The 23,779-nt window shown below is 42.5% G+C and overlaps 1 protein-coding gene across 2 annotated transcripts in view; it reads right to left on the bottom strand.

Moving 5' to 3' along the window:
* ARHGAP28 (Rho GTPase activating protein 28) overlaps positions 1-23,779 on the bottom strand; it is a 230,082-nt gene that overhangs the window by 60,660 nt on the left and 145,643 nt on the right. For both annotated transcript variants that reach the window (XM_075316393.1, XM_075316394.1), the window contains exons 2-3: positions 8,335-8,531; positions 3,683-3,900 (exon numbers count right to left, since the gene is read on the bottom strand). In XM_075316393.1, coding sequence (XP_075172508.1) covers positions 3,683-3,900; positions 8,335-8,531 — 415 coding nt within the window. The remainder of the gene's footprint in view (positions 1-3,682; positions 3,901-8,334; positions 8,532-23,779) is intronic.

Below are 23,779 nucleotides of genomic sequence, written 5' to 3'. Positions count from 1 at the left end.
GATTTTGGATGAACTCGTTGATTTTAAAGTTCCCTTCTCTGTCTCTTCTACCACTAAAGAGAGGAACGTCTCACTCTCCAGCGTCATTCTATGAACTTCCTTTGCTTTATCGAGCCTTCCTGTTGCATTCATAAATATTTTTCTAAAGGAATTCCTGAGTATTAGTGACCAACTAAAGGAGCATGTATAATACGATTTAATGTATAATATGAAGTGGGAGGATGTATTGCATCATCATTACTAAATACAAACTATATGTTCCAACTATTACCAGATATAACTGAAACTTCATTTCTAATTCAGAATAATTTAATAATAGTAATAGGATTAAGATTTTCCATTCTGAAGCAGATGGTGTAAAATAGGAAATGCCTGCTAATAAGTCAAGGTTATAAGATTACATTCAGAAGATCCCATGATTAGGCTATGTTCACACTGCTGTGACTGCGAAGAGATGAGTAAAAAAAACCTCATGCAATGGCTTAAAGGGAATACGGTATGTCACCAGGTTTTTGACAACTAATCTGAGAGCAGCATAATGTAGGGGCAGGGGCAGAGATCCTGATTCCAGTGATGTGTCACTTAGGCCCCTTTCACACATCAGTTTTTTGCCATCGGTCACAATCCGTTGAATTTTGAAAAAAACGGATCCAGCGATTGATGCCACTTGAACCGTTTTTTTCTCATCGACTTTATTATTTAGCCCCCAGCTAGTCGGATCCGTCGAAAAACGGATGCGTTGCATCAGTTTAGTCACAATCTGAGACTGATCCGTCGATCCGTCAACAAAACGGATTGTGACTGATGGCAAAAAACTGAGGTGTGAAAGGGGCTTTACTGATCTGGTTGGTGTAGTTCTTATAAAAATCACTATTACGCTTCTGCCCCTGGCTTGGACTATGCTCCACATCAGGTTTTACAAGTAGCCTGAAGTGTTTCAATTTGAGGACCTTCCTTGGCCTATTTAAGGGCTTCTTGGACTCACATGGGCCCTGCTATTGATGAAGACTAACCCTGTTTGATAAGTTCTAAGAGACTGAGCTGGAGTTGGTTTGTTGTGCTGCATTGTGGCCTCTGGTGACCTCCAGAGTCCTGCCTGCGACCTGTCCCGGGTCTCTGGTCCATCTGTCTTGTGTTCACCTTCGGTGTTGTGTGGCTTCCAAGGTTGTCAAACTTCCCTATCACTCCTGAGAGCTTTCTACCTGCGGTTCTCCACTATGCCTATGTGTGCATGGTGAGTAATTTTTTACACCAAAAAATGCACCTTATGGCAGAAAATCGCACCAAAAAAATTTGTGAAGTGCATTTTTTAGTGAAATAATTGGCTGGAAGGGCTAAAAATGTATGAAAAAAACACACCAACAAGTGACATGCTGCTTCTTTTTCTGCACCCAAAACTGCAAGGAAAAAATAAGCAACGTGCGCACATTTGGGCAACAAAATGCACCAAGACTGCACCAAAAAGCACATAAAAAATGCAGCTTGCATACAAGGCCTTACTCTGCTACCTGTCTGCCTGTGATCTCTACCAATCCTGCTACCTGTCTACAGTCGTGAGTAACTCTTCTGTCTGCCGGCGACCTCCAGCAACTCCATTTCATTATTACTAGAGAACTAATAAATTTGCCTTCATGTAGTCCTCTACAGTAATTGGATCTGTATAACCCTTCCACCCCCACTGATTGGCAGCTTTCTTCCTATACACAATGTACACAGAAAACAGCCAATCAATTGTGTGGGCGGAGTTACAGAGCTCAGCATTCAGAGAACTGGTAGATTTGCATCAGATAAAACCATGATTTTATCAAAACTGCAACAAGCAGCTCAGTATGTGATTTTTTACTGAAATCAGGGTCTCTGCCCCTATATTAGATGTGGTAGCAAAAACCTGGTGACAAATTCCCTTTAAGTGATCCAAATGAATTTAATGGGGGAAACAAAAAGAGAAAAAAAAGTCTAGTTTTGGTTGATACAATGGGCATTGCTTGCATGAAAAAATATGGCATGCAAAGTCTCCTGCCCAATAATACACAGTGTGTACCAATATAGTCCCATTAAAGTCTATTTTCTAAATTTACATTATTGACATATCAGTGCAGAGTGATGTGACTACGGGCCCGTATTCACACTTCCTCCAGTATGCAGAAATACATGTCACAGATACCTAAAGGTCGAGTAATGCAGGAAGCATAGATGAGTCAGGAGCTTCTTCACAGTGTGATCACATGCCATACATTCAATGAACTAATGGAGAATTTGTTTGGAACAGTCATCCAGACTTGCCTTACCCATATAAATCTTTATTACTCTAACATTTCAATTCTTTCTTTTCTAATCTGATTGTCATAGAAGAAACCGATGTAAAAGAGGTGAATCCTGCACAGGATCTCGCTTTATGGATTTGCATACTAGTCATGTCAGTGATAAGAGAGAAAAATCTCAAGTATTTGACCCTGAAATTTACAGATATGTCAGCTATTAGTGGTACATTCAACAAAAGCTCTTATTTCAAAAAGAACCCATCCATATGATTCCTACATATCATTTCTGTTATTAGAGATTCACTAAAATACTCAGACAACCCTTTGTCAATCTGAGTATTTTCCCCTGGTAAAATAAAAACTCACCTCCAGTGGTGGCGTTATTCCACTGGTGTTGGCACTCACTCTCCCGGGGCTCACGTAACATTACATCACGTGGGACCTGCACCCAGTCAGCTCTGCCTTCACTGTCCCCACGTAACAAATATCAATAGGGATGAACAGGACGTTGTCAATCTGACTTCCTATTGATGTTCAATTCATCTGAAGGTGGGGAGAGTGAAGCTGGCGCTGATTGGTCCAGGGCCTGCGTGAGGTAACAATGTCACGTGAGCCTTGGGAGAGTGAGTGCCGACAACACTGGAATGGCGCCAGCACCGTAGAGGAGTATAAGCATTTTCATTTTGACAAACAAGCAAAATGAGAAGGCGGATAACTCCTTTAACAACATTGTTTTAACCCATAGTGTAAGGCGGGCTTTGTACGTTGCAACATCGCAAGCCGATGCTGCGATGTCGCACGCGATAGTCCCCGCCCCCGTCGCAGGTACGATATCTTGTGATAGCTGGCGTAGCGAAAATTATCGCATTGCCAGCTTCACATGCACTCACCTGCCCTGCGACCGTCGCTCTGGCCGGCGACCCGCCTCCTTCTTAAGGAGGCAAGTCGTGCGGCGTCATAGCGACGTCACACGGCAGGCGGCCAATAGCGGCGGAGGGGTGGAGATGAGCAGGATGTAAACATCCCGCCCACATCCTTCCTTCCTTAGAGCCGCCGGCGGCAGGTAAGGTGAAGTTCCTTGCTCCTGCGGCGTAACACACAGCGATGTGTGCTGCCGCAGGAACGAGGAACAGCATCGTACCTGTCGCGGCACCGTAATTATGGAAAAGTCGGAGCCTGCACCGATGATACGATAACGACGCGTTTGCGCTCGTTAATCGTATCATCTAGAATTTACACACAACGATGTCGAAAGTGACGCCGGATGTGCGTCACTTTCGATTTGACCCCACCGACATCGCACGTGCGATGTTGCAACGTGCAAAGCCGCCCTAACTCGCAGAGGCCAATGGACCAAACCAAAAAGAAAACCATCCTCTTATTTCAACAATAGATCTGATGTAGCGTCTCCTTGTACTTACTGAAGATTCATTAATTCCAAATATGTCTCGTACATCCCTTACTGAATGTTTGTTCTTTTTCCTCATAGTCTGGGTGTAAGAATTGTATCTTTTTTGGACGGCAGCTGCCTGGGTTCGCGTTAATGTGGACAACAAAGCCTGGCCGTCATGTTCCTGAGTACCAGAAATGAGGGTGGACAGGCCCGCTTCTTGTAGCCATTCTGCCTCCATCTCACCATCTGAAACACAATCCATGAAAAATAAACAGGAAGAAAAACAAATTAGATTTACAGAGCTAAATGGGGCAAAATCTGCACCAAAAAGTGTATTTTATGACTTTCATTATATATTATTGCGGGAATTTATCAAGAGGGGAATTTCTTAAGTTTGTTTTGTTTTGGCCATTAGAAGTGTTGTTCGATGTTTCATTAATTTGGCGAATCTTCAGATGTCACATTTCAGTCTATAAATGTTCCTGCACTTTTTACTTTTTTTGTGACATTTCATAAATATTTCCAAATTAAGAAATATGTCACGAGACAAAAAAGACTTAAGGCCAGGTACACATATCCGGCTTTTCGCCGATTTGACGGATGCGGCACACGCCAGTACAGTGTATACAGTACACTGGCAGCGCAACAAGCGCCGGTCATATGCTGTCATGTGACCGGAGCATATGACCCGGAAGTTGCGGCGCTGCCACTGTACTGTATCATACTGTACGGGTGTGCGCCACATCCGTCAAACTGGAGAAAAGCCGGATATGTGTACCCGGCCTAATAAAGGGAATGATGACCTACGTGTCATTTTAATATGTTTCCTCCCACTTAAGCTGTGTGCCCACGATGGGTTTTTAGAGAAGTTTTGACTCTGTATTTTCACTACATCAAATATGCAGAGTCTTAGGGGCACTTTGCACACTACAACATCGCAGGTACGAAGTCGGAGGGGTCATGTCGAAAGTGACGCACTTCCGGCGTCGCACTCGACATCGTAGTGTGTAAATCCTAGATGATATGATTAACGAGCGCAAAATCGTCGTAATCGTATCATCGGTGTAGTGTCTGGGAATTCCATAATTACGCGACTGCGACAGGTACGATGTTGTTCCTCGTTCCTGCGACAGCACACATAGCTGTGTGTGAAGCCGCAGGAGCGAGGAACATCTCCTACCTGCGTCCTGCAGCTCACGCCGGCTATGCGGAATGACAGAGGTGGGTGGGATGTTTATGTCCCACTCATCTCCGCCCCTCCGCTTCTATTGGCCGCCTGCCGTGTGACGTCGCTATGACGCCGCACCACCCATCTCCTTATTAAGGAGATCGACGTCGCAAGGCAGGTGAGTCCATGTGAAGCTGCCGTAGCGATAATGTGGCGCCCTGGCCTAGCCAGGTCGTCACAGATAACATACAAACACCCCCCGCCTCCCCACTAGACAAGGACACCAGCCAAACAAAAACCCTTGTTGCCTCCCTCCAGTGTCTGATGTCCACACCAGGTGGGGCAGAGCCAAGTGGTTGGCCCCACCCACCAAGGAGTTCACAGTCCTGGAGGCGGGAAAAGTGACAGAACAGTGTTGGAGTTTGAGAAGTGAGGAGTAAAGACAGCAAGGTTGGCAGATGGTGGTGGCCGTCTGCAGGAGTGGTGGAGCAACGTGGAACCGTAGGACCGGGGACGGGCAACGGCCCGCCGGTACTGACCGGGGAGCGAAGTGAAGCCAGCACACACAGGCACGGCCATCGGACCCCGACCAGGCTTGGAGCCGCCGTCAATAGTCAGATCCGAATGTGACTGGAACCCCAGGGGTTTCACAAAAGCAAAAGTCCCGATTGAAGGCAACCGCCCTCACCGTGAGGGTATACAGCTACCGCCTAAGGCTAGAGACCCTAGGGCCAGCGTCTGCGGGCAAATGGGCTCCTTCGGTACCCATACACCGGGGAGCGGACTACCGTTGGGAATCCATAGTAGTCAGAAAGAGAACATCAAGGGGCAGGGAAAGACAGCCACCATCACCTGTCCGGGGAGAGACACCGCAGCCGGCTGCGGGACCCGTCCATCCAGCCGTTTGGTTTACCGAGGACTTTGTACCTTTCTTGCTGAGTGAGTACACCCGTGCCATCCGGCACCGCGCCGCACTGTCCCTGCAACCCTGCACCTCACCAACCCTGCCTCCCCGTCACAACATCACCGGGCCCCGGGACCACCGACCCCTACCCACGGAGGGGGAAAACAACATCCGAGCTGCTCCTTACCATCGCTCCCGGGATCCCCATCATCAGCAGCGGTGGTGCCCATCTTCACCACAACCCGTGGGTGGCGTCACGGACTAAATTCCCCAAACCAACCACCCCTTTCACTCACGGGCGAGGAGCGCCACTCGAGTCCCCGGATCCGGCCCACCGCTCGAGCCACCGAGCAGCCATTGCAGCAGTGCCGGACCCGAGCATTAGCGAGAGCGCAGCAGCGACGGTGTCCTCCCCGCCCGCGACAACAATGTTCGCTATGGCTGCTATCACAAGATATCGCTGCTGCGACGGGGGCGGGGACTATCGTGCTCGGCAATCAGCTTTAATTAAAAAATGACACCAACAAAAGGCGAAAATGCTTTAAAAATGTGATAAAAACACAAAAAAGGCACACAAAAACAAATGTAAGATATAGAAATAATCTAATTTATATAATAAGTGCAGAAATGGTACAGAAATTCTGCAGCATCAAAAAATCAACAATAGCTTATCTTGGGAATGTAGCCTTAAGGCCCCTTTACACACTGCAACATCGCTAGCGATATCGCTGTAACATCACCGGTTTTGTGATGTAATAGCGACCTCCCCAGCGACATTGCAGTGTGTGACATGCATCATTGACCTGGCCCCCACTGTGAGGTCACTGATTGCTACAAATCGTTCAGGAACATTTTTTGGTCCTGTGTGTCCCGCAGCGCAGCATGTATCGGTGTGTTTGACACCGTTACAATGACTTCGTTAGTGAATTAGAATCCAGCCCGTAGGTGTGCTATAGCATTCCCTTTCCCGCCCCCTTACCTCCGATTGGTGGTCGCTGTTGCGTTCTGATTAGGCGGCTTTCACTGAAAAGAAGGCATCGTTAGTGCTTCCGTCCTTTGTTTCAAAGCTAAAGCTACCTTGTTCCTGAGCATGCTGGTTTGCGGATCATTAGAGAGTTCTCCAGTCTGCAATACTATAAAGCCTATACGGTATGCATCATTTGATTGAAGCTGTATTGATGCTGTATAGATAAGCCAGTGTGGAGTCGCCGCACAGAGAACTCTACAAAGATCCGCTAAGCAACAGAAGCTCAGGAACAAATGAAATACAAGCGTGGCTTTTGCCAATCTTTCCAAGCTCGGGGTCGCCAATAAGAACGCACTAGCGATCACCAATCGGAGCTGAGGGGGGCATGTATAAAGGACACCTAGGTGGCTTCAGCGCCAAACACCACACCCCAACATAGGTATGAGTTGTCAAATAGCTGCTGTGTGACACGTCCCCAACGACCAGCGAGGTCGTTCTGCAGGTCCGTATCACTGCTGCGTCGTTGGCCAGGTCTGCCTGTTTGACAGCTCACCAGCGACTGTTTAGAGACTTTCCAGCGATCCCGGCCAGGTTGAGATCGCTAGAAAGTCTCAGTGTGTAAAGGGGCCTTGAAATGTAGGGAGCAGAACTCCACAGCCCTATACATTGTGCTCTGCAATGGGAGATAACGTGCTCAGCAGCTGCCATTACACAATGTATGGGGCTGCTGTTTTCTAACCCATATATCTAAAGGAGCTTACAGTTGATCACCGGGGTTGCTGGGTCTTATGGATAGATCACATATACTTCATCATATATACATGGATAATCCCTCTAAAAATGAAGCACTATTTGATATAAATCGTGAGGCTTGGCAGGAAAGTGCGTTCATCAAAGCAAAAATTGTAGCAAAAAAAATTGTAGCAAAAATTTGAACCAAACTATTTGCAAATTATTTGACAAAGTAAGCTAGGAGGTGGTGTAAAATGAGATTACACTTTCTTAATATGTGCCAGAATTATCAAACAGGAGGAATCACTGATAAATATGCTGCATTTTAAGACCGTCCAGTCTAAATTTGCCCTATGAATAAAAGGGTATTCCCATCTCCAAGATCCTATCCCAAAATGTAGTAGGTATAATAATAATCTTAACAAATACATCCAATTAGAAATGTAGTATAGTTCTTCTGATTCACTATGTCACTTACCTCATGTGCATTGCAGGACCTTAGGTATCTATGGTTACGACCACAGATATAGTCACAGTTAGTTAGTTAGTTGCTAATGGTCATAACCATGGTCCTGCAATACCCTGCATATGAAGTAAGTGACATAGCTAATGAGGAGAATTATACTACATTTCAAATTGGAGGTATTTTCTAATATTATTGTGACACATACTACATATTGGGATAGGATCTTGGAGATGGGAATAATCTTTTAAGACAGTATTGATAAATGTGTCCCAGTGTCTCAGTTCTTACAATATGCTTCTGGAGCTGATTAACCTCTTTCCTCTCCACAGCTTACAGGGAACACTACTTACCACAAATATACTCTCATTATGACTACTTTGAACATTTGGTGACACATCCGTATCACTGCAGTCTACAAATCAGAAAAAGAGTAACACCCATACCATCCACAGGCTTGACATCCATTAGCAGACTGTCATCCGACCCATTCTCGCTGTTCTCTTTGATGTTCTTAAGTTCACACCAGAAATCTTCCATTGATGAGTTATCCATGGATGTTTCAGAGATGGATCGGTTGAACACAGGGGTGTGTGCAGAGTCATCAGAAAGCATCCTGTTTATTCTTCGGGAATTGCTTTTTCTGGAAGACAAAATTGCAAATGAGGAATGCAGTAATTCTGTCAGAACGACTTAATTATATCTATTTCCTCTGAATCATGAGAAAGAAGAACAAGACTTCAACATTGCAACTACAATATTAGTGTGTGTATAAATATACAGGATGGTCCAAAAGTAGGTGGACAGTATGTGTAATAGGTTGTCATACATGGTGTAAAGTGAAACTGACTGTCATTAGCAACCAATCAGATTTCACTTTTCATTCTTCACAGACTCTTTGGAAAATGAAAGGTTGAGTCTGATTGGTTGCTAAGGGCAACTGAGTCAGTTTCACTTTACACCAAGTTTGTTAACCCTATTACACATACTGTCCACCTACTTTTGGACCACCCTGTATATTGAAACATATACATTGATATATATATATATATATGTATGTACAGTTAGGTCCAGAAATATTTGGACAGTGACACAATTTTCGCGAGTTGGGCTCTGCATGCCACCACATTGGATTTGAAATGAAACCTCGACAACAGAATTCAAGTGCAGATTGTAACGTTTAATTTGAAGGTTTGAACAAAAATATCTGATAGAAATTGTAGGAATTGTACACATTTCTTTACAAACACTCCACATTTTAGGAGGTCAAAAGTAATTGGACAAATAAACCAAACCCAAACAAAATATTTTTATTTTCAATATTTTGTTGCGAATCCTTTGGAGGCAATCACTGCCTTAAGTCTGGAACCCATGGACATCACCAAACGCTGGGTTTCCTCCTTCTTAATGCTTTGCCAGGCCTTTACAGCTGCAGCCTTCAGGTCTTGCTTGTTTGTGGGTCTTTCCGTCTTAAGTCTGGATTTGAGCAAGTGAAAAGCATGCTCAATTGGGTTAAGATCTGGTGATTGACTTGGCCATTGCAGAATGTTCCACTTTTTTGCACTCATGAACTCCTGGGTAGCTTTGGCTGTATGCTTGGGGTCATTGTCCATCTGTACTATGAAGCGCCGTCCGATCAACTTTGCGGCATTTGGCTGAATCTGGGCTGAAAGTATATCCTGGTACACTTCAGAATTAATCCGGCTACTCTTGTCTGCTGTTATGTCATCAATAAACACAAGTGACCCAGTGCCATTGAAAGCCATGCATGCCCATGCCATCACGTTGCCTCCACCATATTTTACAGAGGATATGGTGTGCCTTGGATCATGTGCCGTTCCCTTTCTTCTCCAAACTTTTTTCTTCCCATCATTCTGGTACAGGTTGATCTTTGTCTCATCTGTCCATAGAATACTTTTCCAGAACTGAGCTGGCTTCATGAGGTGTTTTTCAGCAAATTTAACTCTGGCCTGTCTATTTTTGGAATTGATGAATGGTTTGCATCTAGATGTGAACCCTTTGTATTTACTTTCATGGAGTCTTCTCTTTACTGTTGACTTAGAGACAGACACACCTACTTCACTGAGAGTGTTCTGGACTTCAGTTGATGTTGTGAACGGGTTCTTCTTCACCAAAGAAAGTATGCGGCGATCATCCACCACTGTTGTCATCCGTGGACGCCCAGGCCTTTTTGAGTTCCCAAGCTCACCAGTCAATTCCTTTTTTCTCAGAATGTACCCGACTGTTGATTTTGCTACTCCAAGCATGTCTGCTATCTCTCTGATGGATTTTTTCTTTTTTTTCAGCCTCAGGATGTTCTGCTTCACCTCAATTGAGAGTTCCTTAGACCGTGTGTTGTCTGGTCACAGCAACAGCTTCCAAATGCAAAACCACACACCTGTAATCAACCCCAGACCTTTTAACTACTTCATTGATTACAGGTTAACGAGGGAGATGCCTTCAAAGTTAATTGCAGCGCTTAGAGTCCCTTGTCCAATTACTTTTGGTCCCTTTAAAAAGAGGAGGCTATGCATTACAGAGCTATGATTCCTAAACCCTTTCTCCGATTTGGATGTGAAAACTCTCATATTGCAGCTGGGAGTGTGCACTTTCAGCCCATATTATATATATAATTGTATTTCTGAACATGTTTTTGTAAACAGCTAAAATAACAAAACTTGTGTCACTGTCCAAATATTTCTGGACCTAACTGTATATATATAATATATATATATATATATATATATATATATATATATATATATAAATAAATATAAAATTATATTAAAAATATAATAAAAAGCCTCCAATCCCTTGAATCATATGCTGGAAGTCCCATAAATAGAAGTAGCCCTTCAACATCAGAACAATAGACAAGCTGGCCATCTGAATAGAAGTACTTACGCAGTTCTGCTTCCCTGTAGTTCCCTGTTATATGTGAGTTGTTCATTGAATTTCTTCCCCCCCCCCCACACCTTAAGTATTGATTCACAAATTAAAAAAAAAACAGAACAACAGGATAAAAACAATAAATATCAAAATTCATTGAAAATTTCAATAAATAAAACAGTACCTGCACACGACTTTTGTGTACGTTGAAAACTGTTTGTTTACGTTCTTATCATAACAAATGGGAATTATGCATGTTCAAAGAAAAAAAGATATTCTTACATTTATTGGGAGACTAAAGGAAAACTAAATTTCCCTTAGTGAACTGTATAAACCGGCACTATTGATACACTACTTATATTTTTCATGGAATTCATGAAAATGGGATATATACCTATAGCGCAAAAACATAATGTGATAGAGAAATTATACGATCAGATTTGAATTCAGCACCCTCAAATTAGTCTAAGGCCTTGTGCCCACAGGGCGTTTTTACAGCGTTTTTTCTAGCGTTTTTCATTGCTTTTTTTAATCAATAAAAGCAAGGAAAAAGCATCCCAGCAAAGTCTATGAGAATCAGGACTTGCTGTGCCCACGTTGCTTCTTTTTCAGTTGCTTTTTTTCTTGCTGAAAAAAGAAGCAACATGTCAATTGTTTTAGCGTTTTTTCCTGCTTTTTTCCCCAATTGACTTCAATGGAGTCAGGGAAAAAAGCAAGAAAAAACGCATGTGTAATGCCCACGTTGCTTTATATTTTATGCTTTTGGGCGTTTTTAGGGAGAAAAGAAAGCTATGGCTATGTAGATTCCTTCATAGAAGAAAGCCACATAGCCAGTGTAGGCAGCTGTTATCTTATCTCCCATTGTTTAGCGCGACACCTGTGCAGGGACCCCCGCTGACATCACAAGGTAAAGAGTTCATCACAGCGGGGGATCTCCAGGAAATCCCACAGTAATCCCCCTGTATGAATTGTATTCACCTTGTGACATCCCCGAACTTATACAGCGAGGTGTCACGGTAAACAATGCAGGGACCACCGCTGATGTCACAATGTAAAGAGTTCATCCCAGCGGGGATCTCCAAGAATGTGGGCGGCATTGCTCGGTAATCCCCCTGCATGAATTGTATTCACATTGTGACATCCGGAACTTCTCTGCATGACGTGTGGCATTAAACAATGTAGGGACCCCGGCTGACATCACAAGGTGAATAGTTAATCCCAGCGGGGGATCTCCAGGAAAGCCCCCAGTAATTCTCCAGCATGAATTGTATTCACCTCCTGACATCCCCGGACTTCCCTGCAAAGAGATGTCGCGGTAAAACACCGCAAGAATACTGAATGCCTGGTGCACAGCCTATGCCACATAAATGCAGGCAACCCCCGGTGACGTCAAGGTGAACCCCGAAAAACCCCGGTGATCCTCCTGCATGAACTGTGTTCACCTTGTGCCTTGCACCAGACATTCAGTATTCTTGCAGTGTTTTACCGACACCACTCTACAGGGAGGTCAGGGGATGTCACAAGTTGAATACAGTTCATGTAGGAGATCCGCCGCTGGAATTAACTCTTCACCTTACTCACCTCTCTGCAGTCTCCTGGGTCACGTCCGATGGGCTCCAGGACCTGCCGGTAAGCAGCTGATTGTTTACGTCCAGCGGTGAAAAGCCTGCCGGCTTTTTAACTACCAGATGATGAATCAGCTGATCTTCCCTGGACTTAAACGATCGGATGATGCTATTAGGTGATAGCATTAGCTGCTTACCAGCGGGTCCTGGAGCCCATGAGACTTTTAGACAATCAGCTGATGTGTAATCTGTTTCAGGTCCTTGAACCTGTGTCAGGTTCAAAGACCTGAATCCAATATCATCTGATCAGAAGGCAAACCGATCAGATGATGTGTCATCATCTGATCAGTTTGCCTTTCAATCAGATGATATTGGATCCGGATTGGACATCGCGGGACCCTCGACCCAGGACTACGGCGGAGGGGGGTTCTTTAGTTCAATAAAGATGGAGTCACTAATTGTGTTGTGTTTTATTTCTAATAAAAATATTTTTCTCTGTGTTGTGTTTTTTTATCTTTACTTGAAATTCATGGCGGCTATGTCTAATATTGGCGTGACACCATGAATTTCAGGCTTAGGGCCAGCTGATAATACAAAGCTGTCCCTAACCCCATTATTACCCAGTGAGCCACCCGATACCAGGGCTGCTGGAAGAGTTGGATACAGCACCAGAAGATGGCGCTTCCTATGAATGCGCCATTTTCTGGGGCAGCTGCGGACTGCAATTCGCAGTGGGGGGGCCCAGAAAGCTTGGGCCACCCTGTACTGAGGATTCCAGTCCCCAGCTGCCTAGTTGTACCTGGCTGGACACATAAATTGGGCGAAGCCCATGTCGTTTTTTTTTTTTTAATTATTTTATGAAATTTATGAAATAATTAAAAAAAGGGCTTCCCTATATTTTTGGTTCCCAGCTGGGTACAAATAGACAGCTGGGGGTTGGAGGCCACCCGTACCTGCCTGCTGTACCTGGCTGGCATACAAAAATATGGCGAAGCCCATGTCGATTTTTTTTTAATTCATTAAAAAAAAAACAAACACATAACCCAAAAGGGTTAGGGGTAAAAAAAAATGCTTAGGCTCTCGCTGCATTTTCTATTGCTAGGGTAACTTAAACAGCTACTGGCTGCTAACCCCTCCTGCTTGGTGTTACCTTCACTGGCAATGAAAAATCCAGGGAAGCCCTTTTTCCTTGAGTTTTTTTGCCAAAAATCTAAAAAAAAATGACGTGGGCTTCGCCCAATTTTTGTGTCCAGCCAGGTACAACCAGACAGCTAGGGACTGGAATCTGCAGCGCAGAGTGGCCCAAGCTTTCTGGGCCCCCTGCTGCGTATTGCAGTCTGCAGCTGCCCCAGAAAATGGTGCTTTCATAGAAGTGCCATCTTTTGGCGCTGTGTCCAACTCTCCCAGCGGACCTGGTGTCGGGTCGCACGCTGGGTAATAAGGGGTTAATACCAGCTTTGTTTTACCAGCTGGTATTAAGTCCGAGATTCTTATTGTCAGGCCAAGTTTGACCCGGCCATTTAGAATCTCCAATGAAGGGTTACACCACACAGAAAAAAATACTTTATTAGAAATAAATACACAGACACAGTTAGGGACTCCATCTTTATTACTCCCTCTCATCCCTCCTCGATCCTGGTCTTCTGTCACCGATCTAGCTCTGCTACATCAGGAAGCACGGGGGAGCAAGAACGCTTCTGCTCCTCGTGCTGTCTAATCACTCAATGAGTGAGCAGAGACTGCGGGTTGGTAAGCGGTGACATCACCGCTGCCACCGTTGCCATAGTAACCTAATGAGCGAGTTACTATAGCAACAGTGATCTCTGAGTACCTGATTCCCGGCGCCGCTATTCACCTGCATGAGCTGGTGAATACCGGTGCTGGTAAACGATCTAATGGATCATCATTTTCCTGTCACTTTTATTCCAAAATGGAGATTGAAGAAAATGGGTTGAAGAAGGAAATGATATCAGAACACCTTTATTTTCATATCCAACTTTAATGAGCTGAAACAAGCATTCAATAGTAACAAAAAAAGCATGAAAAGAAGCATGAAAAAAAGCAGGAAAAAAAGCATGAAAGCATGAAAAAAAGCAGGAAAAAAAGCATGAAAAGAAGCATGAAAAAAAGCAAGAAAAAAAGCATGAAAAGAAGCAAGAAAATAAGCATGAAAGCATGAAAAGAAGCATGAAAAAAAGCATGAAAGCATGAAAAGAAGCACAGAAAAAAAGCAGCTTTTTTTTGTGCTGAAAAAAAAGCACCGTGGGCACATAGCCTGTTAAAACTGTTCTTAAAGTCCATGCCGGAATTTTTTTTTTTTTTGTAGACCAGTGTTATCTGTCCTACTATCTCAGCATGGACAGTTTTTCCACTGCTTGCCTTTTCATCCCACTTGGTCTCCTCTTCCCGAGCCAACTTCCATTACAGTGGAAAAGCCGTTCCCTTCCCTTCCCTTATTCTGTTGCGGCCCCTCTAGCATTTCCATGTAATCACAAGACCACAGTATTCTAGACATACAGAAGAAAGTCAATTAATTTTGCCAAGTGACTTGTGTGGAGTCATGACACCACAGACACTGGGGAGGAACCAGTCACCTGTTGGTAAAATGAATAGGCTTTATACTATGAATCATGAATGCTGCATAAATTATACATGATGCAACTAGGGGGTCAGAAGCAAAAAATGTGGACGGCAGAAAGTGGTCAAATCCATTAAAATTTTAAAGTAAAAAAAATAAAGAAAATTAAATTAAAAAAACACATTACTATTATTTGAAGATAAAACATATTTAATATTCCGCAGAAGAAGCCTTTAATGTGCTGAACAGTTAATCAGATGCTTAGATGAACACTTTTCTAACAATCCAAGAAGAAAAAAAAAATCCTCCTGGGCAAATGAAATAATACTGTATGATGTAAGTTTTCTCAATTCATCTAAGCTGTCATGGGGGTTGTCTGGAGCATCCCAATGCCAGGAAACAATCGCTGGGCCTCTGCTCAGTCTGTCATCCATTTGGCTGTTTGATATAAAGAATCTGCAAAGCTAATGCTTATTTCATTAATGCTCCCTATTTACATAGTATGTGCCCCACAATCCTCCTCCTAAAATCTGATACCTATATTGTTTAGGTTATATACAGCTTGAAGATAAGAAAGGCAGAATGTGGAGAACTAAAAGTAACAACAGATAACTTGTTTTGTAAACAAATTGAATTGTTTAGGATTCATTGAGCCTTAATTTTGATACAGGAAATCAGTTACATTTATTGTGGAAACACTTTTCATCATTGTATCATCCATATTCCTGCCCAGATAGCTGTATCTCCATGAAGAAATAGCTCTGCCTCTCGTTTCCTTATCCACTTTCTTATTTCCTTGCATAATCAAGAAGGAATGTAACCTCCAGAGCCTTAAATACTAGGTAGAGCTATTCAAACATCTGTTTCCCATTAGTTTTATGTCGACATTAGGAAAACTAAAAACATGAGCTTTGTGAAAAATTGAGTAGGCATAGAGGTATTTCAGCTGCATGTCATTTAGGAAAGGCACTGTGAATAGGCTAATTGGCTATGGATGAGAATCTGCCTCAGAACTAACAATACCCGTGCTGGGATGTAGGGTCTACACTATATCCTATCAAATACCAAAACTCACTTTATCTACCTACAGTTTTAAGTATTCTTACATATGGATTGAACTAAGAACTAATTTTTGGTTAGACTAAAGCTAACAGCTTACATAACATTACTTTTCCAACTAGAACTGTCAATAGCCTGATATTGCAACTTTCATAGTACCCATATACAGTCCAATATATTGGTCTAATGTGATAGTTATATAATTAGGTAATTAGTTAAAGATAATTTTGATAATTTCTTGCATTATGTGATATTTGCAGTTTAATTGTCTATTAGAAAGATGCACTGAACTCCACGTATATGCACAAGGGCAATGGTGGACACAGATGAAAGAGGGCCCCTGTGTAAGAGCAATTTATGGAAACCTTTGTGTGTCTATGACAGGACTTGCTTGCTGATTTGCAGAGGAAAGTGGGCCTTCTTTCTTCTTGGGTCCTGTTGTGGCTGCACATGTTTCACCTCTATGTCTGCCCCTGCATAATGGTGCACAGGTAGGATACCCTCCTTAACCCAAAAATCAGATGAAAACATGGCACTTCAGATAAATGCATTCAGAAGTTAAAGAAACACTCCCATGACAGTTTTTTATCCTCAATATCTTGCAATTATCATATTATATAATACTGTGCATTTACAATTGCTCATATTGACTTTTTACCCAGTTAATTCTTCTCTTTTCACAGCTCTATGTAGAAACAGATAGTCTCTTGCCCATGCATGAATCTTTCCTCTCCAACTCCTGACCCAACTGCTCCTTTCTCCCCCTGCCATGGACTATTGCAATGATGACAAATGCAGGGAAAATAGACTTCCTGTTTTCATATAAAGCTTAGAAGAATTCAGTTAGTCTGTTTTTAAACACATTATGTCATAGTCCTAATGGAAAACAGAAAACAGAATAAATTAACTGGATAGAATGGCAAAATTAGCCATTTTAAGTACACAGTGCTATATATTATTATGAGTGCAATAAATTAAAAGAATAAAAACTTTGATAGGAGTGCCTCTTTAATGGGAATGCAATCCAATATATATACGTGGGATATTTCGGCCATCACTACCATCATCAGATCCGACTAAATATACATTGATTTGTTATATTTTGTATTTTCAGTCTGTTAAAATAAAGGTCTTTATGACCAAAACCTATTTTTTATTGCATTCACATTAGACATATCACCTTCTAAATGTATTTATTTGGAATGCCGTGGTTTCTTCTGATTGTTGTCTAGTAACTGGGAACTATTTAAACAATGATAAATATGAAGTTAATATAACATGTATGGCCCTAAAGAGGTACGCAAAAATAGAAAAAGGATTTTTTTTTATTCTAAGAGCAACTCTTGAAAATGTCCTCCCTCTGCTACTATAGCTTAGCTCTATTTACTTCAATAGGACTGAGATGCAACACTGAACATACCCCACAGATGATAGGGACGCTGTTTTCTTGAATATTTCTTTAATTTTTAACACTCAGAATCATCAATAGCAATTTTTAAAATTCTAATATTAATAGTGATACATACATTTGTATACATCTGTATAAATATTTTTTTTTTTAATGGGGATTCAAAATTATGCTTTTAACTGAAGTCCAAAACAAATTACTATATTACTAAAAGCATTGACCACAATAAAAAAGAATCACATGAACATTTGATATAATCTGGAATAGGCACAATAAATGATATTGTATAATGTATGTGTATTGAGATAGGATGTTGATGCAGAAATGTATTCGGAGTGTTATATTTGAGAAAATATTTGGAGAAAACAAAGTTTATCTTCTTAAAGAAGGTTCTGCCTTTTAGTATGTTTACTTTTATGATTGTCGGTCGCAATGGTCAAATCTCTATCTAATTCTCAAAATAGGAAATAAGTGAAAAAAACCAGATTCATAAATTCTTCAGCTGTAATGAACTGTTTAGCTATGCATCATCCCCAAGAGGGGCAGCGGTGGGTGGCCCTGAGCACTAACCGCCTGCAGATTCTGACTCAGTTCTTGACATTAGGACCTTTATATGTATTTTGATTCCCCTGTTGTGTGCAAAAGAAATTAAGAACACGCAGTAAAGCTTGTGCCACAATGTGCATTTCATTATTTCATAACCCTCTTATGGAAAAAAATCACAGACTAACTGTGAATTCTTAGATAACTCAATGCACTTGGAGCTTCACAAGCAACCCTGGACCTCCTAACACTTCATCTGACTCGCTGAATCACCAAATTTGGAAGAAAGACTTTCATTTATACTGTTGTGAGAAGCTAGATTTGTTTAACGTTTCTATATTGTACACACTACATACAGACATACAAAGTGAAATATGCATACGTATCACTTTATTCTACAGCGTTAATGAGAAAATAGTTGCATCACCATTTACCAAAGAGAAAATAGTTGCATCACCATGACCCAAAGAGACTGATCACATGAATTGACATAGGCTTAGTTAAAGGAAATCTGTCAGCAGGTTTTTACTATGCATGTTGAAGCCAGCAAGGGTTAACACAGAAAATTCAGGGATGCCTGTATTGTCAGGGTCTGATCTGTTGTTTATTTGCAATGCTTTTTTAAGCAGCAGGACCTGTATCATTGCTGGGCCTACAATATCACTCACATGGCAGTCCGGAATGCCCCTCCACTGATTGACATCTCACTGTCAAAGTACAATCTCTATTGAGAGCTTAGTGTGTATCTGTGTGTGTATGTGGAGGCTCTGTTGCATAGCCAAATCTAAAAATTCAGATTGTGTCAGAACATCTGCACCCAGTCATCTGAGTGATACATATTTGGATTCATTATTCCTTTGCCTACATCATGCTGCCCTCAGATGAGGTAGCAAAAACCTGAAAAACCTGCTGACAGATTCTCTTTAAAGGTAAGGTATCGTGTTTTTTTATTTTTGTATTAAAAATAGTGATTATGAAATCAAGTATTTTTAATACAAAATGAAAATCACTGCTTATTTAGTTTTTATTTAATTCTAATTTTACTGGAGGCACTGGGGGCCATGCTGGATTTGCTGTGTGTGTAATGACAGTTACTCACTCCTTTATGGCAGCCCCTGTGCATAAAGAACAGTGGTCGGGATTTGACCCATCGGTAACGTTACAGTGGGCGTCTGCTGTGACCTGGATGCGCACCCTGGGCTGTCCAGATCACAGCAGAGGGAGGTGATCAGCGCCATCATTGTGGAGCTCACAGTGTTTGCTCCACTGTACCCCTGTCAACCGCCGGGATGTGTGAGTACGGGCCGCCTACCCTCTCCTACCCATGTTACCGTCTCCGATGACACCCCCTCCCTCCGCTCTTCCCAGCCCCCGCTCTGCCCCCACTACTGCTACCGCCGCTCCTCACCCCAGCCGTTACCGTTTCCAATGATACCCCCTCCCTCCACTCTCCCCAGCCCCGCTCTGCCCCCGCTACTGCTGCCGCCCCACCCCCCGCCGTTACCGTCTCTAATGACACCCCCTCCCTCCGCTCTACCCAGCTCCCGCTCTGCCGCCGCTGCCGCTGCTGTGTGTGTGTATGTGTGCCACTGCATGTGAGTACCGCTGTTGCTACTGTCTCCAAAAACAGCCCCCGCTCAACCTTCTCCCCCTTCCGCCTGCCACCTGTCGGCCTGTGTGTGTATCGGTGATACTGTCTGCAGGGTTGTGTATCTAATCCTATCCTGTGTGATACTGTCTGCAGGGCTGTGTATCTAATCCTCCTGTGTGAAACTGCTGAGCCGTGTATCTAATCCTATCCTGTGTTATACTGTCTGCTGAGCCGTGTATCTAATCTTATCCTGTGTGATACTGTCTGCTGAGCCGTGTATCTAATCCTATCCTATGTGATACTGTTTGCAGGGCTGTGTTTCTAATCCTCCTGTGTGAAACTGCTGAGCCGTGTATCTAATCCTATCCTGTGTGATACTGTCTGCTGAGCTGTGTATCTAATCCTCTCCTGTGTGATACTGTCTGCTGAGCCGTGTATCTAATCCTATCCTGTGTGATACTGTCTGCAGAGCTGTGAATCTAATCTTCTCCTGTGTGACACTGTCTGCAGGGCTGTGTATCTAATTTTATCCTGTGTGATACTGTCTGCTGAGCTGTGTATGTAATGCTATCCTGTGTGATACTCCTGCTGTCCTTGGTGACACTTTAGACATTTCTGGTCACCAACAAAATGGCTCTGCACTATGTCCATACATGTCATTCTCTGTTATCTGTTGTAAACACTCAGGTTGTGAGGGGGGAGCTGTGACATCACACACACAGGAGAGCAGACTCCGCCCACTTTACTGCAGCTCTAATGTGAGCTTTTTCTACAGTGGGATTTCTCTAGGATTTCAGAAGCTGCTCCCCTAGTGTTTAACAGTGGAAAATATCAAACTTTTAATTTTTTTTTATATTTTGCTCAATTAAAAACAAATAATAATATTTAAACAAAACCTTAAAACATTATTACTTTACATTTTTTCAGTTATTGAATTTTTTTTGACGACAACACCTTCCCTTTAATAAGCAAATCCAACATATATGTAAGATCCCTGTATACGCACACACTTATTATATATATAAACCTTTCTGAATAATACTTTAAGCTTGACTGAGTTACAAATATACTCATGTGTGAGCTTTACGTATGACTGACTACTAGTCATAGCTTAGCATAAGGCGTAATACGCTTTGTGATATAAGAAAGAAGACAAACATGGTAACTTCATGGCTATGATTATGTTGAGCTCCAGAATCAGGAAGACATTTTTGCAACTTATGATGAATCATTAGTATAATTTATATGCTTGCATAAAAATCTCTACCTGTAAAGTAAATATTAACAGTTCCATCATCAAAGCATGTCTCTCAAGCAATCATTACATCATATGTATATGTATTGCTTGCCTATGCCATGCTGAATACATTACATCAATAACAAGTAACGAAATATGTCCATCCATCCATTACCAAAATAAAAATAGATCACCATGTGACTGCCTGACTGATTTTATTTGAGAACATAATTCTTATGCCGGTAACTTGGGCACTCAGGGCCAATGGATGGGCTCTGGCACAGAGCAGTCATTAGGTTACATAATCTTGTGTTGAAGTAGAATAACAATAAAAGAGCGCTTTATATAATCACTGATGCATAAGTCGGCCCACAAAGTTAATTTCCAGGTGCTGAGTGGATATTCTGCCTTTTCACATAGCGAAAATATGTGTAAAAAGAAACGGAGAGTCCGCTGGCCTGAATACATGACAAAACACAATGTCACGGGGTATGTAATGATAGGACAGGTGACCCTAGGCTGGCCCTCAGACTGGGATCCCAACACTGTTCCTTATTTCGGAGGTAGGTTTGATGGTAACCAAGTCTGAGTCCCCAGCATGACCCTAACTCCTGTCTGAGCACTGATCTTACCCCCCTCTGGCACACCCTTGGGGCGGGGCGGAAAACACAAAGACAAAACCCCACAAAACAACACAGACAAGGGAGAACAAAAACTCATACACAAAGTATTCAAAACACAGAGGAGATACAATATGTGTAGTGGGAAAACAATGAAAAAAGGGATGGAAGTAACGCACAACAGAGCAACGCTAACACCACACAGAAGCGCAACATGGATCACCATCAACAGGAAAATCACCAAGACCGGAATTGCTGGAGCCAAAGCTGAAGCTATCATCGGCATATACAGGAAGACAAGCTTTAAATAGGGAGGAGACAGCTGTACGAGGCAAGTAGCAACCTGAGCTCTTAGGTCCTGCTCAACAGTCTGCAGGACTTATCTCTAGCAGAGCTGAAGACCAGTGAACCTGAACCAGCCAACGCCCAGCTCAGCCTGAACCATACAGAAGCCTTAGGTAGCTTTTCAGGCTCTGTGGTGTGAACTGAGTCTTACAATACTGTGCCTGCGGGTGTGCAAAGATGAACATTGTGTGACAGGCAAATACAAAGAGGATAGGGCTACTACATTTACCCTAGATCTGTCCTGTAGATCTGAACTAAAATGCAAAGAAGTTTGAGCTACCACAAATTCACATATTCGCTGTGGTGCGCCCTCCCACCATTCTGGCCTAAAGGCATGGAAAAACCAGACAGCTGCCATGTTTGCATGATACTGAAGAAAAAGAGATCAGATAGAAGGAAAAATCCTTCTAAATTAGGCATTCATCTGCAAAAAGACACATCCATGCTGAGTCCAATAATAATTAAAAACACTAGTTAAAGGGAACCTGTCACCATGAAAATACAGTCCAAAGTGCAGGCATTGTGTTATGGAGCAGGATAAGCTGAGTAGACTGATAAATATTTTTGGAAAAAAAGATTCAGTATATCTATGTTTTATTAATATAATCATTTGCTCTTGCTGGAATTTTGGTCCAGTGGGCGGTCCTATCAGTGACTGACAGCTTTTTGTCTATAAGTGCATACAGAGATAACTGTCAGTCACTGATAGGACCGCCCACTGGACTGAAAATCCCAGGTAAAGGATTTAATTAATAAAACATAAGATATACTGATTTTTTTCTCATAGAACAATATAGCAGTCTACTCCTCCTCCTGATCTATAACATGGTGCTGGCAGATTATAGTGCATTATCATGGTGTCGGGTTCCCTTTAGGGCAAAAAACCCAAACAAATAAAAAGACAGCAAAACTCTTTGCTGACAGGCTCCGATCAGTTAAAGGGGTTGTCCACCACATCGCTATCGATGACTTTTATTTAGGATAGGTCATTAATATGAGATTGATAGATTGATGAATGTCCAGTCAGCTGTAATTAAAGCGAATAAGGCCTAAGCTGCAGTACTAGCCACTAAACAGACTAAGGAGTTGTGCTTTTCTGACTCCACACACTGCTTAGAGCAGTGGTCCCCATCCTTTCTTATATGAAGAGCCACATTAAGCTGTAAAAAAAGGTTGCAAGCTACAACCAGACCTCTCTTCTACCAGAGTATTGACATCCTGCTTGAGCCCCCTCAAAGTAGCAAGGCCTAGTAGCAACACTATTACTAGTATAATGGCAGACACAGTTTTCCCACAGAAATCCCACTGAGGCAATATATGTACATCCAGGGGTTCCCACCTTGCCCAGATTCAATATGTACTCATCAAGCACTCACACCCTACTGTCACATCCAGCTTCAAGCACCTCCCCCAACTGGTAGGAACATCCTGTCTCCAGATTTCTATACTTGTTTGTTCTCACCACACCGAAGGCCATCATATGATCATACAGATCTGCTCTTTTGTGTGGGGCTTCTCACAAAAGTCACCATTTGGAGACCTGCTCTCATAGCTGATTGCTAGACCTGGTGCTAATGCACTAAGCTGGCACACTGCCACAAGCCACGCATCATTGGCCTGCAAGCCACATGTGGCTCCCAAGCCACAGGTTGGAGAACTCTGGTTTAGAGGGTTTATCAGCCAGAGATGATAACAGCGGATTGGTGGGGTGTAAGACCCCCACTGATCTGGTACCAATGACCTATACCGGGTTTATGTAATCATTATCAGAGTATTGGAATGGAGAAGGACATTTAAACATAATCTAGTAGCATAATTACAATACAAATACATAGATATGTCAATGCTGTAAAAGGGGATCGAGACTGTACAAAACACTATAATCTAAATCTCGGGAGTAAACAAAAAAATCTGGTGTATAGAGTACAGTGTATTACAGACCAATACTTATTTACATATTAGTACTTCTCATATGGCTTGTTTTATGCAATTTAAAAAAATTACTGTTTGCTGTTTACAAAGTATTTCAGCATATAAGAGTAATTAAGTTAATTTT

The sequence above is a fragment of the Anomaloglossus baeobatrachus genome, chromosome 6 (assembly GCF_048569485.1).
Source record: "Anomaloglossus baeobatrachus isolate aAnoBae1 chromosome 6, aAnoBae1.hap1, whole genome shotgun sequence".
NCBI classification, from domain to species: domain Eukaryota; kingdom Metazoa; phylum Chordata; class Amphibia; order Anura; family Aromobatidae; genus Anomaloglossus; species Anomaloglossus baeobatrachus.
Note: the sequence above shows the minus strand (reverse complement) of the source record. Positions and strands in the feature narration are given on the sequence as shown.